General features: G+C 46.6%; 1 protein-coding gene and 1 long non-coding RNA gene across 4 annotated transcripts in view; one reads left to right on the top strand and one right to left on the bottom strand.

The window, feature by feature from the left end:
* The window catches only part of Glt1d1 (glycosyltransferase 1 domain containing 1), a 65582-nt gene extending 58913 nt beyond the window's left edge, over positions 1-6669 (bottom strand). Inside the window, exon 1 of one of the 3 annotated variants that reach the window (XM_038344844.2) lies at positions 6195-6669. In XM_038344844.2, coding sequence (XP_038200772.1) covers positions 6195-6654 — 460 coding nt within the window. In that variant the 5' untranslated portion in view covers positions 6655-6669. The remainder of the gene's footprint in view (positions 1-6194) is intronic. The other 2 variants (XM_038344845.1, XM_038344846.2) reach the window with 2 other exon arrangements.
* LOC119824599 lies at positions 5296-20530 on the top strand. Its single transcript, XR_005287117.1, has 2 exons — positions 5296-5708; positions 19718-20530. It is a non-coding gene; the product is annotated as an uncharacterized LOC119824599 (long non-coding RNA).
* The last annotated feature ends 617 nt before the right edge of the window (positions 20531-21147 follow it).

Genomic DNA, 21147 nt, shown 5'->3' with positions numbered 1-21147 from the left:
TTACAGAAAATGAAAGCAGCATAAAGAAATTAAAGCCAAGCATGGTACTGCATGCCTGATATCGCAGAACCAATGAGGCTGAGGCAAGGGGGTCTCTGTGAGTTTGAGACCCATCTGGACAGAGGTGACCATGGCACAAAACAATGACAAAAATAAAGGACTGGGGATATATCTCAGCAGAAGAGCACTTGCCTAACATGCATCCATGGCCCTGGAATCCATCCCCTGAATTATGCACTTCCTTTTTTTTATATTTTAGATTGATTTCACGTGTATGAGTGTTTTGCCTGCATGTATAAACACCATATGCATGCAATGCTTTCAGAGGTCAGAAGAGACCATTGGGTCCTCTGGAACTGGAATTATAGATGGTTCTGAGTCACCATGTAGGTGCTGGGAACTGAACCTGGGTCCTCTGCTAGAGCAACCCGTGCTCTTTGCCTCTGAGCTAGCTCTCCAGCCCAGGGATTACACACTCTTAAAGGGTGGATTTTGTGGTGTGACAAGGGTGTCTCAGATAGGAAAGGAAGGAGCATTTCTGCAGGAAGCCTTCCCAGACGCTGCTGGAGCACAGGCCAAGTCCCTTTCGCAGGTTGTCATCACCTGCATTCCTCAATCAGAGGCTCACATATAACTAGGTAATGCTTTGTGCATCTACATGCCAGAACCTTCTTCCAAATGGCCAGGCTTGGTTCTGACAGCTATGCACAGCTCTGGTTGCTTGGCTGCTGGCTTCAGGAGTACAAGGGGTGCAGGGGCCAGTGCTGCTATATGAGAACCCACCTTGTCTTTGATACCCGTTTGCCAAATGCCTAAATACTGACTAACTGCCAACAAGTGTTACTTAGGGCAGAAAGATAAAAATAGTCTCTTTCCCCACGCTTCCCAGGCACCCATGATTTCCTGAGTCTGTACTGTGGTTTGGGTGTGAGATATTCCCCCAGAAGGTCATGTGTTGAAGGTGTGCACGTGTGTGTTTGTGTGTGTGTGTGTTACAGCGTGTGGGTGGGGAATGACTCATGAAGGCACTGATGTTACTGATGGACCAATCTATGGATCCTAGCTTAATGGATTTAGCGGAGGGCCAAGCCCTCCACACTCAGGTCTGAAACCTTCATAACCTTCATCCAAAATTCTGCTTTCCTCCTCTGACCTCCCTCAGGTATTTTGTCTCAGTTATTTTAGTGTATTCCTCTAGAGCGAGAGCGAGAGAGAGCGAGAGAGAGAGCGAGCGAGAGAGCGAGCGAGAGAGAGAGAGAGAGAGAGAGAGAGAGCAAGAGAGAGAGCGAGAGAGAGAGAGAGAGAGCGAGAGAGCGAGCGAGAGAGCGAGAGAGCGAGAGAGAGAGAGAGAGAGAGAGAGAGAGAGCGAGAGAGCGAGTGAGAGATCGAGCGAGAGAGCGAGAGAGAGCGAGAGAGAGAGCGAGTGAGAGAGCGAGAGAGAGAGAGAGAGAGAGAGAGCGAGTGAGAGAGCGAGAGAGAGAGAGAGAGAGAGAGAGAGAGAGAGAGAGAGAGAGAACGTGAAAACTTTCCTTTCTGGATTCTTCAAAAAATTTTTCTACCCAAAGGCCTGGCATTTGCAGCAGAACTCCGGAGGGAAGCGACAGAGCTGTCTGAGGGAAGGAAAAGTGACTCCTGGCTGCAGGGGACATCTTCCCCAGAAGGCTTCAGATTGCTCCCTTTCCCTAAGGTACCCCATCACAAGGTTTAGCAAAAAAAAAAACAAACATGTTTTGCTCACTAGCTTGCCCCAGGTGAGGTAAGAGCAGCTGCCACCCACCGCACAAAGTCCAGCTCTCCCTGTGACAATTCTGGGGCAACATTCTCCGCCCTATGCCAACCTGACCCTAACAGTGTGTGTTCCTGAGAGCTGAGTGGACTCGGCACTTGGTAGTATTTCCCAGAAGCCCTCAGGAGAACCACAAACACTGTGCTCCTCGGGGAACTGGATGGGATGATTTCAAACAAAGGTCAGGAAACTTTTAGTGGTGGGATGTGAGGGCACACACCTACAAGCCAATCACTCAAGATGTAGACGCAAAAGGATCAGAAGTTCAAGGTCTTGCCTAGCATGGGCCAGACCTACTCCCACTGTGGGGTGGGGGAGCTGGAGTTACAGTTGATTGTGAGCTTCCTGCTGTGGGTGTTGGGAGCCGAACCTCAGTCCTCTGGAACAGGAACAAGTGTTGCTAGCTGCGGAGCCATCTCTCCAACTTCATCTTTTCTTTTTCTTCAGAGTCTCATTATGTAACCCTGGCTGGTCTGAAACTCACTTAAGTAAACCAGCTGGTCTTGAACCTTCAGAGATCTGCCTCCTCCCACACCCAGTTTATTTGTTTGTTGTTTGTTTATAGGCAGGGTCTCCAGTAGCCTCGACTGGCCTTGAGCTCATTATAAAGCAGAGAATTACCCTAAACTTCTTGCTCTTAGGTTTCCGTATTCAAAGCGCTGAGCTCACAGACGAGGACCCCCATGTCCATTTGGTACAATGCTGAGGACAGAACCCAAGCCCTAATGCCTGCTTAAGCAAGCAAGCATTCTGTGAACTGAACCACAAGCCTGCTACCAACCGAGCCACGAGTACTCTTCTGAGTCACAAGCTTTCTACCAACTGAGGCACAAGCGCTCTCCCATAGGAGCTACGGGCATTCTACCAACTGAGCCACATCAGCAGCTCCCATTGCTTAAACACAAAAGACCCACAGATTCAATCTCTCTTACCTGCCATCATACAGCTGTCACTACCTTCCTTTCTTGACTATTCTTGGCCTTTTGTGACAAGAGTCCTTCCCACACCTCCTGCCTTATCCCCAGCCCTGACGACAACAGGTTAGTTGCCTTGGCACTACTGACACCTTGATGTTGGAGACACAGAAAAATGACAGCCCCATGTCAGTCCTCTGAAGCTGACCGTCTATGCTCCTGCCTCCTGTTCCGTTTCTCATGCAAAACAAGCAAAGGGCAACAAAATAATGAGAGAATTTCTTTCCCAGGGTGGTCAGAAAAATCTGAGCCTCCCACCCCACCCCAAACCAATCACGAAACCTGAAAATTCCACCCCATGCTCCTGAAACTAGCCATAAAAAACCCTCTGCCTACAGTATATATACTAAAGTTCCTGTTATGCCCACCTCATGAGCCCCCCAGAGACCACCAGGAGTTTGAGTTCATATGCAAAAGCAAGCTTGTACTGTCTGTTCATTTCAACACAGCAGTTGGATCAGAAAATGCATTGAGCTCAGCTATGGCAGGGCTTTTAAGGAATAAAGGATGGGGGGTAGGGAAATTTTGGATTCTGATAGAGGCTGGACTCCTGACTGAGCAGGAGTGAGGTAACAGAAGTCTTGTCAAACAGCAATTGGTACTGGCTTTGCTGTAAGGAAACTGGCAACCTATATACAAGCTATAAAAGCTATTCTTAATGTTCTGGAGCATCTAGTACTTGTATGTCTCAATTCTGATTGGTCCCCGCAGGGTACAGTTTGCAGCTTTTCCTGGTTATTGTAAGGGTGAGGCCTAGTCCCAGTATTGTTACTCTGCAGCCTGACATGGCTGCACTGATGTCAAGTTAAGCTTCTTCAGTTCCAAGACAAAAGTCACACCTCGGGGTCTAGCTCGGTGGATCTGGATTAAGACTATTTGTTGCATAAACATATGAACCCAAGTTCACAACCACAGCACCCATGTTAAAAAGAGGGGTTCAGGTGTAGATTAAAGGTTCAAAGGTGAAAAGCACAAACTTTCTGTAACACCTATGACTAGAGGCTCACAGCCACCAGTAAACAGATCCAGGGGAACCAGTGACCTGCTTCTGGCCTCTTTGTGACTCTATACTCACATATCCCTACAGACACATATAAGTACACACAATTAAAAATATTAAAATATATTTTTTTAGCCAGGTACAGAGGCACACACCTTTAATTCCAGCACTTGGGAGGCAGAGGCAGGTGGATCTCTGAGTTTGAGACCATCGTGGTCTACAAAGCAAGTTCCAGGATAGTTAGGCCTATACAGAGAAACCCTGTCTTAAAAAACAAACAAAACAAAATTATATACCTGTGTGTGTGTGTTTAAGTATGTAATATGTTAAAGTTTCTTTTTTTTTTTTTTTTTGCTTTTTGAGACAGGGTTTCTCTGTAGCTTTGGAGCCTGTCCTGGAACTAGCTCTTGTAGACCAGGCTGGCCTCGAACTCACAAAGATCCACCTGCCTCTGCCTCCCGAGCGCTGGGATTAAAGGCGTGCGCCACCACCGCCCGGCCTCATGTTAAAGTTTCTAATGACTCCTTTAATTGGCTTATTGAGAACAGGTTGTTGCTTATTGAGGGCTCACACTGTGGTCCTCAAGTCTCATAACATTATGATGGATGAACAGGCCTTTGTCATATCCCATTGTGCCTGACTTTGGTACCGTCCAATATTACTAAGAATCATTTACAGTCAATCACAGTTCTGTGAGTCTACGCCTTCATCCCAGGGCAATGTGAGCTTCTCTAAGCCCACCAAAGCCTCCCCCAAATCATTTACGAATCCCCTAGAGAAAGGGGCATACACACTTCTGGGTTAACGAGCAATTATGCTTTGTGACAGCCTCCTTGCACATAATAATTCATTTATCGATGATCAGTTTGTTCCGGAGAACCTTGGACCTTTTCCCACCCACAGAGTCAAATGTTAGCTAACATGTGCTTAATGTTTAAATGCTAGTCTTAAACACAATCTGTTCTTCCCACCATGTGCACAAGGCAGCTGAATGGCTTTTACCAACTTTCTATATCTTGAACAGCTCAAGTTTGCACTGACCTTAGGGCCTGTGTTATTGTTAGTCCTTCGAGACCTAGCTTCCCAGATCTGGGTGAAAGCCTCCCCGCTGGTCTTACATTGCATGCTCCTTCTACAAAGAGCATAGCCTGGACCCTGTTGCATGAAGGATCCCCTCCAACACAAAGGTCATACTGTTTTGGTTTTGAGATAGGATCTTAAGTAGCAGTCTGACCTGAAACTCGGTAGTGGCAGAAGATGGCCTTGACTTTCTAATCCTCCTGCCCTCACCTTCCAAGTGCTGGGATTATAGGCATGTACCACAATACCTGGTTTATATGGTGCTGGAAATAGAACCCAGAGGTTCAAGTATGCTTGCTTGGCAAACCTTCTACCAACTTGGCCACACTCCCAGCCTGGTTTTAGTTGCCTGATAACACCAATCACCCTCTGGAATGATTGACTTCTCTGTTTGTTCTTCTTGTGTCTCTTCCACTGCAAAGAGCTCTGTCTAAAACCCGCCCACAGAGAGCCCAATGAGCGACTGAACTAGATGGAGGGGAGACGCACACAATCCAAACCCTGACTCTTCTCCAGGAAACTTCAGGAAAGCATCCACCCTCCATTGGTTGTTCACTGCGATCTTGAGAGGAACTGTAACATTTTCTGGCTGAAAGTGGTCTGTGAGGGCTGAAGTAGCCTCAACGGCTCTTGCTCCGTGATGACGAAACAGACCCACAGAGGGGGAAGCCATTGGGAAATTCCATGAAGCAGGTGGAGGGAGAGAGGGAGATAAAGGAGGTGGGAGCAAGCTAGCTTCTAGGCCAAGTGAGCATGTAAGCATCTCCCACTGATACAGGCCAGCCCTGCTTGATCCAGGCAATCCGATGGCCAGAGGAGAATGGACCCTCCTTCCCTACCTAGTCCTGGCTCCAGGCTTCCACCCCAGGTAAACAAACAAAGCAAAAGGACCTAACAAGCTGAGCATTCGGAAGAGAACCAAATGGGAGGTGCGGGCGGGGAACAGCTGCAACAAAATAGGGACCCTGAAGCCCTGCACGTGCTGGACCATTCACCAGGTCTCTGGGCCTTCTCCAGCCATGTGAGTCTACCTTTCACCGGGACTCTGCTTTTCTCCAGCCACGTGGGTGCCCCCTTCGCATCCCAGGCCAGCCTGCCCAAACCCCATCTCTGCACCGAGGCCTTTGCGGAGCCTTTGAATCTTCCCCCAACCCCGCCAGCGCTGGCCCAGGCTGCCTTTTTCCGCACCCTAGGGCACTCACAATAGCCAGACAGGGTAGCGGCAGCTGGGTTAAAAGCGGCAGCCCCCGCGCGGCACCTGCGCCCATGGCCCAGCCGTTTGTGCACGCGCAGCTCCGGCGCCCGGCCCAGCCCGGTATCCCCAGGCGAGGGATGCTCAGGCCCCGCAACATACCGCAGGCGCTCGGCGGTGATCGCGTTGCCGGTGTGTGGCCGCAGCACCGCCAGGAACAGGAGCCGCATGTCGCTACCGCCAAGGACTGAGCCACCAGGCCCCGGGCCTCAGCGGGGTCCGGGTGGACTCGGTCCGGCCCGCCGCTTTCAGGCGGAGCTGCAGGTTCAGGAGCAGAAAGGAGAAAGGGAAAGGGAGAAGGAAAAGGGGAAAGATAGGGAGGGGAGGAGAGGAAAGGGGAGGGGGGAGGGGTCAGGAAGGGAAGGGAGGAGTGGAGGGAGAAGGGAGGGCTGGGGACCTGAGGGGACCTGAGGAGACTAGCGGGTGGGGAGGGGTCACGAGCCCAGGTGTCAGGCATCCACGAGCTTAGGAAGGTGAGGGGTGTCCACTGTTCCGGGACCCACACACAGGTAGCCTGTGTCTCCTCCCATGGTGTCCATGAGTGGGTTCCCACATGCAACATGATGGCTAGGAGACTGAGACTGCCCTCCCCACCACACCAGGGCCAGGTGAGATGTGGGGTGCAAGCCCAAATGCGGAGATGGGGTTCGAGACTCACTCTTTGAGGGGACCCTGGACTCTGAAGCCTTAGGCCAGGCAGTTCATCCTATTTTAGACCCTGGCATCCCTGAACTAAGTTCAGTGAACTTCCAGAAGAAGAGACTGGAGGACAGCTTATGGAGCCAGGTTTCAGGGGTGCAGTTTGCAGTTCCAGCAATACCGAGACTGAGGCAGGAGGATTGCTGCCACAAGATTCTGAGGAACGGAAGGGAAAGGCGACCTCCGGTAGTCCAGGATTTCTTGTTTGCTAGTCTGTTATTCTGCACACTGAGTCACAACCCCAGGCCCAGAAAGGCAGCTTTTAGGGGACCATGGTGTGAAGCTAGGATGTGGGGAGCCCAGCTAAGAGTCTCTTTCACTAAGTTGACCTGAGCAGGAGGCAGGAAGGGTGGGACGAGATAGAGCCCTCTGACAATATAACTTCTGGGTGAATTCATGGTGTTTCACAAAGATGTGTGCAGTATTTAAAGCTGAGCAATATTATAGAACCAATATTTTAAACTTAATTAATTAATTTCTTCCCACCTTCCAAAACCCCTTAATAGCTTCAAAGGGGAAAGGGTAGGTGCCTAGGCGTTAAGTGTGGAATTCTGCCAGTCCAGCTCTGCAACACGCTGACCTCTGATTTTCCAATGGACAAAGCCTGCCGTACAGGGTGACACTGGGACCCACTGTCCTGCTTTTCCACAGGGAGGGAGCAACGGAAGGTTTTTGTATTTATTTTTTATGAAGTTACCTGTTTCTTCCCTCTCCTCAGTAAAGGCTTCTGGGACTTGCTTTTTCATTCTTTTTAACTTTTCTTTAAAAAAATATTGTGTGTGTGTGTATCAAAATTTTTTAAGCTGTAGTTACAAGTTGTTATGAACTGTCTGATGTGGGTTCTGGGACTCAAACTCAGGTTCATAGACTCCCAGACTTTATCTTTGAATCTGGAGATCAATCATCACATTCAAGCCCGGCGGTGGTGGCGCACACCTTTAATCCCAGCACTCGGGAGGCAGAGGCAGGTGGATCTCTGTGAGTTCGAGGCCAGCCTGGTCTACAAGAGTTAGTTCCAGGACAGGCTCTAAAAAAGCTGCAGAGAAACCCTGTCTCGAAAAACCAAAAAAAAAAAAAAAAAAAAAAATCATCACATTCATATTCCAGGCAGCAGGAGGAAGGGGGGAAATGATGCCTTCAAAATACTGCATTTCTTTCTAGTTTTTTGTTTGTTTGGTTGCTTTTTATTGTTTATTTATTTATTTGTTTGTTTGTTTGTTTGTTTATTGAGACAGGGTTTCTACAGGTAGCTTTGGAGTCTGCCCTGGAACTTGCTCTGTAGACCAGGCTGGCCTCAAACTCACAGAGATCCACCTGCCTCTCTGCCCCCCGAGTTCTGGGATTAAAAGCAAGCACCACCACCACCTGCTTTAAAGCTGTGTTTTGAAAAGGTGGTTGAAGCTGGGTGTAATGATATGCACCTTTAATCCTAGCACAAACAAACCTAAAGTCTGAGCCTTTTTCTACCCATAGGCTTGCCTTGGAGCCTTTCAGCAAAAGAGAAGCCTTCTAGAGAATAAACTTCAGAAGTCAGAGTGTTATCTGGGCATAGTCCCATCCGGACACTGTAGCACAGTGATTCTCAGCCTTCCTGAATCTGTGACCCTTTAATACATTTCATGTTGTGGTGACCCCCAACCATAAAATTATTTTGTTGCTACTTTATAGCTGTAATTTTGCTACTGTTAAGAGTTGTAATGTAAAGATCCGAAATGCAACCCCTGTGGGGGTTGCATCTCACAGGTTGAGAAGCACTGCTCTGGGCATCCCTATATTGGTTCCTTGCTGCTGGTGGCTGTCAACATTCCCTCTTCTGGAGTTGCACCTCCCCAGGCTCCACCTGGTGTGGGACCACTGTCTCTGCTGGCTGTCCTTTGGTCCTCCCTCCATAGATGGCCTCTTGTCAAAATGCTTGTCTTAGCTACAGCAAAGAGCTCCTTTCCAAATAACACTGTGGTGGTCAGAATGCACATGTCCCCTGAAAAATCTGTGGTGAGACTGATGGAGGAGGGTCATCTGTATATCTGTTGTTTCATTGGTTAATTAATAAAGAAAACTGCTTGGCCTGATAGGTCAGAGCATAGGTAGACAGAGTAGACAGAACAGAATTGTGGGAGAAAGAAAGCAGAGTCAGGCAGACGCTTCAGGCAGTCGCCATAGGCAGTCGCCATGCCTCTCCTCTCTGAGTCGGACGCAGGTTAAGATCTCTCCTGGTAAGCCACCACTCGTGGTACTACACAGATTACTAAATATGGGTTAGTCAAGATGTGAGAATTAGTCAATAAGAGGCTGAAACTAATGGGCCAAGCAGTGCTTAAATGAATACAGTTTCCATGTAATTTTTCGGGTGTAAAGCTAGCCGGGTGGCAGGACACAGCCCCGCCGCTCCATCTACATGAGACTGAGGTATAGCATGGGCTCTCTGAACAAGAGCAAGCCAGAGGCTCTGCACCAGTGGGTAGGGAAAGGTCTTGAGGGGGGAAAAAAACAAGACACAAGCAGACAACAACCCTCATTTAACACCAAATCTGCTGGTCCCTTCATCTCCAACTCCTTGCCTCTATGACTGTGAATTTTCTATTGTGTCTGCATAAATTATCCAGACTCTGGTGTTTTGTTATAGATTCAGTTACTTTTCGTGGCTGTGATAAAACAATGACAAATCAATTATGGGTGGAAGAGTTTATTATGACTTATGATCCCAGAGGGATAAAGGCCATCATGGCTGGGGAGCTCGGCGACAGGTGATACTCATGGTAACAGGAGCAGGAAGCTGCGAGCTCACATCTTTAACATGAATGAGGCAGAAAGAGAAAATTCGATGTGGGGTGAGATTATGAACCCCCAGGACATGTATCTTCTATCAAGGCTGTAACTGCCCTCCCCCCAAGATTCCATAACCTTCCCCAAAAGTGCATCACCTACTGGGAAACAAGTATCCAAATATTTGAACCAGTGGGGACATTCTCACAAACCACAACATCACACAAACCTGACAAAACCCCAGTTTTAGAAATGACTGCATTCGCAAGACATCCTACTTATGCAAAAATATTCCCCCGGTCGTTCTCACTCTTGAGTATATTGTCCCCTCTCCCCCTCCATGGCCCTACTCTGCTTTCTAACCATAACATGGAGGAATCAGTCCTTGTCTCAAATGTATCAAGACTGAGCTGTTGCCACTCTCCTCCCAACCTCTGTGTGCTGGGGCAGCAACATGAACACCATAGGCGATATTCAACAAACACATCATTCTGATGAAGCATTGAATGTGTGGTACCATGTCCCAATTCTTTTTTTTAAAGATTTTGTAGGGGGCTGAAGAAATGGCTCAGAGGTTAAGAGCACTGACTGTTCTTCCAGGGGTCCTGAGTTCAATTCCCAGCAACCACATGGTGGCTCACAACCATCTGTAATGAGGTCTGGTGCCCTCTTCTGGCATAGAGCTGTACATGCAGAAGGAGCATTGTATACATAATAAATAAATCTTTAAAAAAAGATTTTGTATATATGAGTGTTTTGCTTGCATGTATGTGTGTGCCATGTGTATGCAGTATCCATGGAGACTAGAAGAAGATGTCAGATCCTCTGGAGCTGGAGTTACAGGCAGTTGTGAGGGGCAGGAGTGCTGGGGATCAAACTCTGGTCTTCTCCAAGAGCGGCTGGTGCTCTTAACTGCTGAGCCATCTGCCCAGCCCTTGTGTCCTGATTTTTGATAGGAAATTTGGCTAGGCTGAAGCTCACACTGGATGTTTCTAGAATATGAGTGTTCCATCAGGTGGGAGAGGCTGATATATCTCTTGGGACCCATAACTTTGACAAGTCCACTGCTTCAATTTATTCCTTTGTAAAATGAGAGAAACTAGGAACAGTATCATGGCCAACTCTCTCATTCTCATGGAGTCTTTTTACGATGGTCTCAAGTAGGTAATAGAAAAGGACACACAGGCAAATATGTTATCGTGGAAATGTAGAAATGATTACTGGGGAGGAGGGAGACTGCTGAGATTGCTCCAGCTGCTTCTAACACAAGGGTCTTAAAACATATGCAAAGAAAAATCTGGTTCTTTTTTCTTTGATCATAGTGTTTGCTCAGATTGTTTCCAAGTTCCTAGCACCAGAGAGAACAAAAATTTTTATCACCTACTCTGTAAAGTTAGAATGTTCTAAGAAGAGCTCTGAGGGCCTGCTGCCTTTAGAAATGGCTCTTGTCAAAATCAACACTTGAAGTCTTTTTCTTTTTCTTTTATGCTCATAATAGGCCAGGCAGCCACGTCTCTGTTGCTATCAGAGAGTCGAGGCTTTGAGCCCCTGTACTTCTCCATGACGCTGCAGGCTGTGGGTTGCTGTGTGCCTGTGTGCGCGAGTGTGCATTAGTGCATGACAGAAAAGGAAGGGGAGAGAGAAACAGAAAAGATAAGAGAGGGGAAGTGTATTGATATATTACTTATATTTTGATAAATCTTTCCTAAAGACCAGAGACAAAGCTAAAGCCACTAAGGTCAGAGAAAGGTGACACACACCTTTAATCCCAGGATTTGGGAGACAGAGTCAGATGAAACTCTGCGAGTTCAAGGCTACCCTGAGCTACACAGGATCAATGCAGAAACAAATTCAGGTGGTGGTAGCTCACACCTTTAATCCCAGTCCTAGGGAGTCACAGGCCCTTAATCCTAGCTCTAGAGGGAATATAAAATGGGAGGAGAGAGAGGCTTAGTCTGTTCAGTTTGCAGTCACCCAGCCTTGGTAGAGGTTAAGACTTCTCTAGTGGATTGGCTGCTTTGTTTACCTGGTTTTCAGGTTGAACCCCAATATCTATCTCTGGCTTTTCATTATTCATGCTACAGGGATAGGGGAGAGAGGGGGCACATTTTGAACACATATGAAAGAAGAGTCAAAATCACACAGAATCCCATGGCCCTGAGAAAAGGTGAAAGGTCCTGCACAGGCTGACTATCGTGAGTGCGCGATCCTCGGCTAGTGGTGCTATTGCTGTTTTGTACAATTATGGAACATTTAGGAAATGGAGCATCAGTGGAGGAAGTGGGTTGCTGAGGGTGAGAAGGTGGGTGGGCCTTGAGGTTTATAGCCGGATCCTGTTTCCTGTCAGTCTGTACTCCCTGACCTGTCCATGTGTCAGCAGGCTCCCACTGCCATGCCTCCCCTGCCACACCTTCCTGGTCAGAATAGCTTCTTCCTTTCCTCACGTTGCTTGTTTTGGCCATTATTTTTTTTTTATCGAAGTGACCAGAACAGTGACTAACCAGAACTCTGTTCATGTTTTCAAGTTTTCCAAATCTGAGAATGAGTTCATAGTAATCTCTGTGTTCACAGGTGATGACTGTGTGACCCTCGTTACAGGTACTGAGCTGTACTCTGTCCATTTCCCCACAGATCTCAGTGTAGGTTCTACTATTTATACCCTCAACACGGGACCCTGTGAATCAGGAAGGCTGGAGCCTCCCATTACATCAGGTGCGCATATATGCTCTGTCTTTGGCTTCATTATAAAAATATGTATTTGTGTATTTTGTAGAGGGGGGTTCATGTAACCCAGGCCGACTTCAGGCTCACTATACCATTCAGTTTTTCTGTCAGTTTGACACAAGCTAGGGTCATCTAGGAAGAGGAACCTCAACTGGGAAAATGCCTCCATCAGGCTGGACTGCAGGCAAGTCTGCAGGGCATTTCTTGATGGATGAGTGATGTATGCAGGGTCCAGCCCACTGTAGGCGGTGTAACCCTGGGCTGGCAGAAGAAACAGTCAGAGCAAGCCATGTTCCTCCAAGGCCTCTGCTTCAGGTCCTGCCTCCTGGCTCCTGCCCCGACTTCCCTACAGGATGAACTGTGTCACGGAAGAGTAAGTCAAATAAACCCTTTCCTCCCTCAATTGGTTTTAGTCAGTGGTTAAAAACAGCAGTAGAAAGCAAATGTCTGAGTTCATGTTTCTATTGCTATGGTGAAACACCATGACCAAAAGAAAGGTGGGTAGGCAAAGGTTTATTTGCCTTACACTTCCACTCTATAGTCACCACTGAAGGAAGCCAGGATAAGAACTCAAACTGGGCAGGAACCTGGAGGTAGGAACTGATGCAGAGGCTATGGAAGGGAGAGTTGCTATTTATTGGATTCCTCCCCATAGGTTTCTCAGCCTTTTGTTTTCTTGTAGAATTTACGACCACCCACGATGGGCTGGAGTCTCCAACATCAACCACTAATTAAGAAAATTCCCCACAGCTGGGGGTGTGTGGAGGGTAGGGGGTGGCGCACGCCTTTAATCCCAGCACTCCGGAGGCAGAGGCTGGCAGATCTCTGTGAGTTTGAGGCCAGCCTGGTTTACAGAGAGAGTTCCAGGACAGAGGACAGGCTCTACAGCCAAAAAGGTTGGTCTTGAAAAAACAAAAAAAGAGAAAGAAAGAAAGAAAGAAAGAAAGAAAGAAAGAAAGAAAGAAAGAAAGAAAGAAAAAAGAAAGAAAGAAAATGCCCCACAGGTATTCCCATGTCTGATTTTCTGTGGTGCTGTGGATGGAACCTGGGACTTTCAGCATGCTAGGCAAGTAGGCTACCCACTGAGCCACTTCCCCAGCCCCAAGGACAGAACAGTTTTGTTGTTGACATTTGTTCTGCTTTGGTTTGCATTTGTTCTTGCTACAACAGAAGGAGGAACCACAGATGTTTTTATGTCTAATATGTTCTGATTTTATTTAGTAACCATGGTAGGTGAGCTGATGGGATGTCTCAATGGGTAAAACCACTGGCTACCAAGCCTGATAACCTGAATTCAATCCCCAAGACCCACATGGTGAGAGGACTGACTCGTAGGAGTTGTCTTCTGACCTCCTTGTGCATGTCCTAGAAGCTGGAGAGATGGCTCAGTGGTTCCGAGTACTAGCTGCTCTTGCAGAGGAGCCAAGTTTAGCTCCAGGCACTCACATTAGGTGGCTCACAGCTTCCTGTAAACCCAGCTTAAGGGGATGTGATACCTTTGCTCTCCAGGGGCACCTGTACACATGCACATATGCACACAAAGGCACAAAATTAACTACAATTTAAATATTTTTTTTTAAATTTAGGTCTGAGGAGCTGGCTCAGTAGTTAAGAGTACATATACTTTTCTGAGTTCAGTTCCCAGCAACCATGTCAGGTGGCTCACAACTGCCTATAACTCCAGCTGCAGGGGATCTGACACCTCTGGTCTCTGTAGGCACTTGCACTTATGTGTACAAATTTAGACACACATAGACTAATAATAACAGCAATAATAATGAAATTAAAATTTTAAAACAATAAATTTGGTAGGCAAAATTATACAGCAGGTCCCAATAGACACATGCCTTCTGCTGGTGGCTCAGGCATATCCCGTGCCGTGAATTACCAAGAGGAGGAATTATAGCTATATTGTTTCTTCACCTTAAAATAGGAAAACAATGTCCTGGTGGGAACAATAAGCCAAATGCTGGGAGGAAGGTATTTATCAGACTAGAATTAAGATAAAATAAGTTGTGATAAAAGGCTGGAGAGGTAGCTCAGCAGGAAAGAGCACTTGCTGCTTCTGCAGAAGACCCGAGTTCCCTTCCCAGCATCCATGCTGGCGGCTCACAACCAGTAGCAACTTCAGCTCCAAGAGATGCAATGCCTGTGGGCTCCACGGGCAACTACATTCATGTGTACGCAACACCACACAGACATATACACACGATTAAAAATAAATCTTTAGAGTTATAATAAAAATTAGACAAGGTGGACTGAAACAGTGGGCAGTTCTGAGCTGGGGGTGGGGGAGAAGAGAAAGAGAGAGAGTCTTCTGAAAGAGAATGGAGCCCTTCTGTAGCAGTGGGGAGAGGAAAGCTCACTTTGTCTCATGGGCATTTGTGGGGTTGTGTTTGGACAGAGTTTAAGAGTGCAGCTCACTATCTTGGGATAGTAAATTTTATAAGGTCACATGTCCCCATCATTAGGACATCCCCTCTGGGTTGGGACCAAAGGACTATTAGGACTCAGATTCTAATTGTTTGAATAAGTGTCACACAAGTCAGGCTTCAGCCTTTAGAGACTATTTGCTAAATAAACACTGCAGTATTTGACATTTTATTTTGGGCCTTTTTGTCTGTATGAACTATACAGAGTGAGCCTCAACTCGTGCCTGTCCCTTTAAAAGGAGTGCATTCCTGACTTGGTGGGCAACTCCAGCAGGTCCTAGGACTGGGGTAGGGGTGGGGCACAACTTCTAGACAAGGGTGGAAGGGGAAACTTCAGCCCATGACCTCAAGGAACTATATGGCACCCTGAGCTCCAGGTGAGCTATCTGCCACTTCACAAATTTTCATTTTTGTTTTTAAAAACCAGGTCTCATTATGTAGAACAGCCTGGCTTTGAACTCACAGAGAATCACCTGCCTCTGCCTTGAGTCGTGGACCAGCAAGCATGACTGAATTTGTTTTGTTTTTGTTTGGTTGGTTTGGTTTTTCAAGACAGAGTTTCTCTGTGTAACAGTCCTGACTGTCCTGGAACTTGCTCTGTAGACCAGGCTGGCTATGAACTAACAGAGGTCCACCTGCTTGTTAAAGGCAGTGGTGCCACTACTGCCCGGCTAACACCACTGGAATTTTTTATTTGGGGTGACCTATTTATGTCTCCTCAGAAGAAATTGTGCAGTGTGACTTCTGTCAGCATCAGCTTAAAAAATAATCCTCTCAGTCAGGCGGTGATGGTGCACGCCTTTAATCTCAGCACTCAGGGTGGCAGAAGCAGGAGGATCTCTGTGAGTTCGAGGCCAGCCTGGTCTACAAGAGCTAGGTAGGTCCAGGCAAGTTAGGGCACAGAGAAACCCTATCTTGAAAAACCTAATAATAATAGTAATAATAATAATTCTCTCGCTGAGACTATATTCCCAACTTCTCTTAATTTTTCAATATATTTTTGGCCCTTTCATTTTAATATTTCTTCTATCTGGAATTTGGTCAGCACAGAATGTGAAGCTGCCTCTCCCATATTCAGTAGTTTTTCGCAATAGAATTAATTGAACAACTGCCCCCTTTTCACCTGGGTTGTTTATTGTGGGCTCAGTTTTTTATTTCAATCAATCATTCATTCGTGTGTTTATTGTGTGTGTGGGCATGCATGTGCCACAGTTCAAGTATGCAAGTCAGAGGACAGTTTGTGGGAGTCAGTTCTCACCCTCTTCCATGTGGATCCCAGGATTCCAGTTCAGGCGGGCAGGCTGGGTGGCAAGTGCTTTACCCAGTGAATTATCTTGCTAGCCCTAGGCTGAGTCATTTTTATGAGTGCTTCAAGTCTCATTCATTGTCTTTGTCCCCATTAACCTTTCCTATCAGTCTAACCCCAAATAGCCATACATTTTAGCTGCAAATTACCTGGGTTTTTTTTATATATATTCCAATATAGAAATAAGATTTTAAAAAGTTTGAGACAACATCTAATATATCCTACCATGACCTCAAACCCTCTCTGAAGCCAACAATGGCTTTGATTTTCCTCCCTCCACCCTCCAAGTGCTAGATTTACTGGTGTGTGCCAACACACCACTCAAGACTAAGATTATACTTAAGAAATTACAAAGTGATAATTAGGGGGCTGGAGAGATGATTCTGTAATAGGAACATTTGCTGCTCTTCCAGATTACCTGAGTTTGGATCCCAGCAGAACTCAGATCCTAAGTTCAGACCAGCTGTTTACAGCTGCCTCTGACTCCAGCTCTAGGAGAGACAAGACGCTCTTCTGGCCTCCAAGAAAGGGCACCTCACATACAAACACAAATAAAAAATTAAAAAAAATCCCAGAACAAATGTGATACTCGATGTGGTGCGATTAAAGACCTCCTTTGATCCCGGCACTGGGAGACAGAGGCAGGTGGATCTCTGTGTGATGAGGCCGGCCTGGCCTACATGGTGATAAAAAGCAATGGTTAGCAGTGGGCGGGTAGACATCACTGCACTCTTAATATCCGGAACATCTCATGGTGCACAGAAGCAGAAGTTGATCTTCTTTCACTTAGCCCTTGTTCTCCCTCTTGCCCTTTCCCCTTCTAATGACGAATGATTGATGTTCGCAGACATCTTGTGGGTTTTAAAGCACAAGAGAAAAGGCATGAAGAAGCACGGATTTCTCCCTAGACGGTCAAATAAAATGAGAACTTGAGCAGCTCATTTCTCTAAACTGATGGTCTCACATCCTCTATTAAAAGAAACTCAAAGTCATCCTGAGATTAATACATCAGAGCACAGACTGCTTCTTTTTTTTTTTTTTTTCTTATGCCTTTTGCTTCTGTTCAGGTTGTCTGGAATCTTAGTTGCTACTGCTACTTTGGAATAAACAGAATTCACAACTGTCCATATCTAAGAGAAGTCAGACAGCACTGCCCATGACCACAAGATGGCTGGTATAGGAAGCTGGGCAGCCACGCCAGCATCACTCCTTGAGGAAACAGACAGGTCCAGAAAGGCAAAAGTGGCCAGAGTGCCAAGGCTGAGCAGCATGACACGCTGGTTCTGAAACACTCCCTGGGGGGACTTAAATGCCTTCTCCCTTATATAAGTCAAAGAATGACTCCATCACAGTCCAGCGTGGGGAACCAATGAGAACATTGGGCTTGCTTACAGATGTAGGTGGACTTTTCTGTCCTGCCAGTCAGCTCCCAAATCACCACACAGAGACTTAATCTTAATTATAAATGCTCAGCTGACAGTTTAGGCTTGTTTTTAGCTAGCCCTTATATCTGAAATTAACCCGTTTCTCTTGCGCTATGTGCTGCTCCAAGGCTTGTTTATCTCATCCTTTTACTTCCCATGCTGTTCAGTCTGCATCTCATGGCGTCTCCTCTACCTTCGCCCTTCCTCTCCTCAGCATTCTCTCGGCCCCCAAAATCCTGCCTAGCCGCTGGCCAATCCGCTTATTAACAATGAAACACGTCTTTACAGTGTACAGAAGAATTATTCCACAGCATACAGAACATGAGTGAGGGGTTTTCAACAGGAGTGTGGGTGGACCAAAGCAGCTACAATGGAAAGTCTTATCTCAATATGGACAACTTTTCATTGCTGGGGTTTCTACTGTCTGGACACTCTAGCAGCGGCTGACACCATACAGTCACATGCAGCTAGGTCAGAAGTGCACACAAATACCCGGGAGGTGCTGTGGGAAGCAGCTAGCATCTCAGGGGGAGAGTTCAGTGACTCGCCCCACCCAGTCCAAATATGAGGAAATGTCAACAGTCAAACCGTCCAATGTGCTCCCCTCTAATCCTGCTCTTTCAAATTCATAGCTTCCTTTAATTTATTTTTATGTCTGTTGGTGCTTTGCCTGCATGTATTTCTGTGTGAGGGTGTCAGAAGCCCTGAAACTGGAGTTGCAGACAGGTGTGATAGGCCATGTGGGTGCTAGAAATTGAGCCTGAGAACTCCGAAAGAGCAGTCAGTGCTCCTAATTACTGAGCCATCTCTCCGGTCCAATCACATTCACGGCCTCTTTGTTGTTTTTTATCATTTTTTTAAAAATTAATTTTTAATTATGACTACTGTGTCAAAGGCTGGCCTTTCCAGCATGGCAGCTGCATTCCTAACAGTGTAGCTCGGGGACTCAAAGCATGGGGAGCGAAGGCTGCCAGAACTTCTAAGGTCTTAAGACTCAGACCTGGCCCAGCACTCTTGTTACGGTCTTAGTCAAAGCAGGTTGCAAGTCCAGGCCTGTGACGATGGTACCCGGGAAGACTACACCCAGGCTACCATGGCCTGACTCTTGGTTCAGAAGAATGAGCTCAGATTGCCTGAGCCTCTGTGCAGCAAGACAACTGGGTTTACATGTGAAACTTCTGCATCTTAAAAAATATTTTTAATTGTGTATATATGTCTGAGTGTGGGTTTGTACACCTGAGTGCGGTGCCCTCGGATCCAGAACAGAGCATTAGATGCCCTGGGACTGGAGTTACAAGTGGTGGGTGAGTCACCTGATATGGGTGCTGGGAGCCTAATTCAGGTCTTCTGCAAGAGCAGTATGCACTCCTAACTTCATCTTTCCGACATTAGCCTCTTTGTTTTTAATTAATGGTTCACTTCCAGCTGGTAACAGCCCTACCATGATATAGCCAACAGATCATACAACTTATCTACTCAGAATGAAAAACTTAGTAGTTTTTATTTTATTCATACAACCATTTTTTTTTTTTTTTTTTTTTTGGTTTTTTGAGACAGGGTTTCTCTGTGGTTTTGGAGCCTGTCCTGGAACTAGCTCTTGTAGACCAGGCTGGTCTCAGACTCACAGAGATCTGCCTACTTCTTTTTCTTTTTTTTTAAAAAAAGATTTATTTATTATATGTACAGTATTCTGCCTACTTATGTCCTATAGGCCCATATAGGGTACCAGATCTCATTACAGATGGTTGTGAGCCACCATGTGGTTGCTGGGAATTGAACTCAGGACCTCTGGAAGAGCGGTCAGTGCTCTTAACCTCTGAGCCACGGCTCCAGCCCCCGCCTCTTTTTAAGACAAGACTCTGCCTGCCCCCAATCTTATATCCTAGCAGTCACTCTCTAGTTGTAAAGTCCCCCTAACATTGTCTGGGAACCCTTGACTAACCTGTACTGTTATCTGCCTATTTCAGACATTTCAGAGAAATAGGATCTTGCTAAGGGCTGCAGAGATGGCACACCTGTTAAAATCTGCTGCTATTCTTTCAGAGACCTAAACTGTTTCCAGTACCCACATCAAATAGCTCATGATTACCTGTAACTCCAGTTCCAAGGAGCCTCTGATGGGACAGCACGCGCGCGCGCGTGCGCGCGCGCGCACACACACACACACACATACGATTCAAAGATAACCAAATATTTTTCAAGGAAATAGGAAATTTGTTCTAGTTTGATTTCTGTTGTTGTGACTGACCAAAAACAAGCTAAAAGTGTTTATTTTAGCTTACAGGTTATAATCCATCATCAAGGGAAGTCAGAGTAGGAATTCCGGACAGGAAGATGGAGGCAGGAACTGAAGCAGAAGCCATGAAGGACCGCTGCTTACTTGCTCAGCTACTTTCATTACATAACTCAGAAGCACTTGCCCAGGGGTAGCATCACCCACAATGGGCTGGGCCTTTCCACATCAATCACCAGTCAAGAAAATGCCCCACAGACTTGCCCAAAGGCCAATCCGATGAAGGCAATTCCTCAACTGAGGTTTCCTCTTCCCATCTGTCAAGCTGACAACTGAAGCTAATGAAGACACTGGCTCACTCCTTACCACCATCACCCCCAACACTGTGACCATACTAGAACATTCTGTGTTGGCTTTGTCTCCGTTCTCAAAGTTTCTAATTCAGGGACCTCAGAGCACTGCCCATGATTCCCCCATACACACACTTTGAGGCCCTCCAATCTACTCTTCCTCTTAGTTCTGCATTTCCCTGAGGAAGTCGGCTTAATCCCATTGGATGAGTTTAGTACCATCCAAACTAAACAGTAAGCAGCGTGACACCAGCTCAGTCAGTCCAAATGGACTGTCATCCCACTACAGTCTTTGCCCACATGTCACATTTAACAGTCGTTTTATTTTTTTAAAGTGTGTGTTATCTGTGGACAAATGTGCTGGAGAGTCTACTCTCTCCATCGTACAGGGCTCCCCCTTGTTTCCTTTTTGAGACAGGGTCTTACTATGCAGCCTCAGTGGAACTCACTATGCAAAACCACTTACCTGTCTCCCAAGAGCTGGGATTAAAGGTGTGTACCACCAAAGACCTTTTCCTTTCCTTTTAAAAGAAAAATTATGTAATATATCTATATCTATCTATGCAGTCTATTAACTTTATGCCAGAAGAGGGCATCAGATCCCATTACAGATGGTTATGAGCCACCATGTGGTTGTTGGAAATTGAACTCAAGGCCTCTGGAAGAGCAGACAGTGCTCTTAATTGCTGAGTCATTTCTCCAGCCCCCAAAGACTTATTTTTATTTTATGTGAGGATGTTTTATCTTAATGTAGGTCTGTGCACCGTTTGTGTGCAATGCTCATGGAGAAACATTGCAGTGTAAGAGGGGAAAGGGGAAGCAGGCTCTGGGGAAAGGGTAGAGATGCTAGTAAATCAGATCGCAAGGTCAAGGCAGAGTGGTCAGTGTCCAAGTCCCCAGATAAATCTGGGTCTGGAGGCACTTCAACCCTAGCCAACAAAACCTGTGCTGTAGGGCACGGGCTACAGAGAGAGATGCAGGCGCGCAGAACCTTAAATCCTTGGATGTAAGGGAGCTCAGACCACTTGTCTATACGGGCAGAAATTTTAAGATCATGGAGGATGTTGAAGAGTTCCCTCTGGTGGCCATCTTGACTGGTTATCAAGGGTGTATTGAGGCCAGGT

The sequence above is a fragment of the Arvicola amphibius genome, chromosome 10, assembly GCF_903992535.2.
Source record: "Arvicola amphibius chromosome 10, mArvAmp1.2, whole genome shotgun sequence".
Taxonomy (NCBI): Eukaryota; Metazoa; Chordata; class Mammalia; order Rodentia; family Cricetidae; genus Arvicola; species Arvicola amphibius.
The sequence above is the reverse complement of the archived record's forward strand: the minus strand, read 5'-3'. Positions and strand labels throughout refer to the sequence as shown.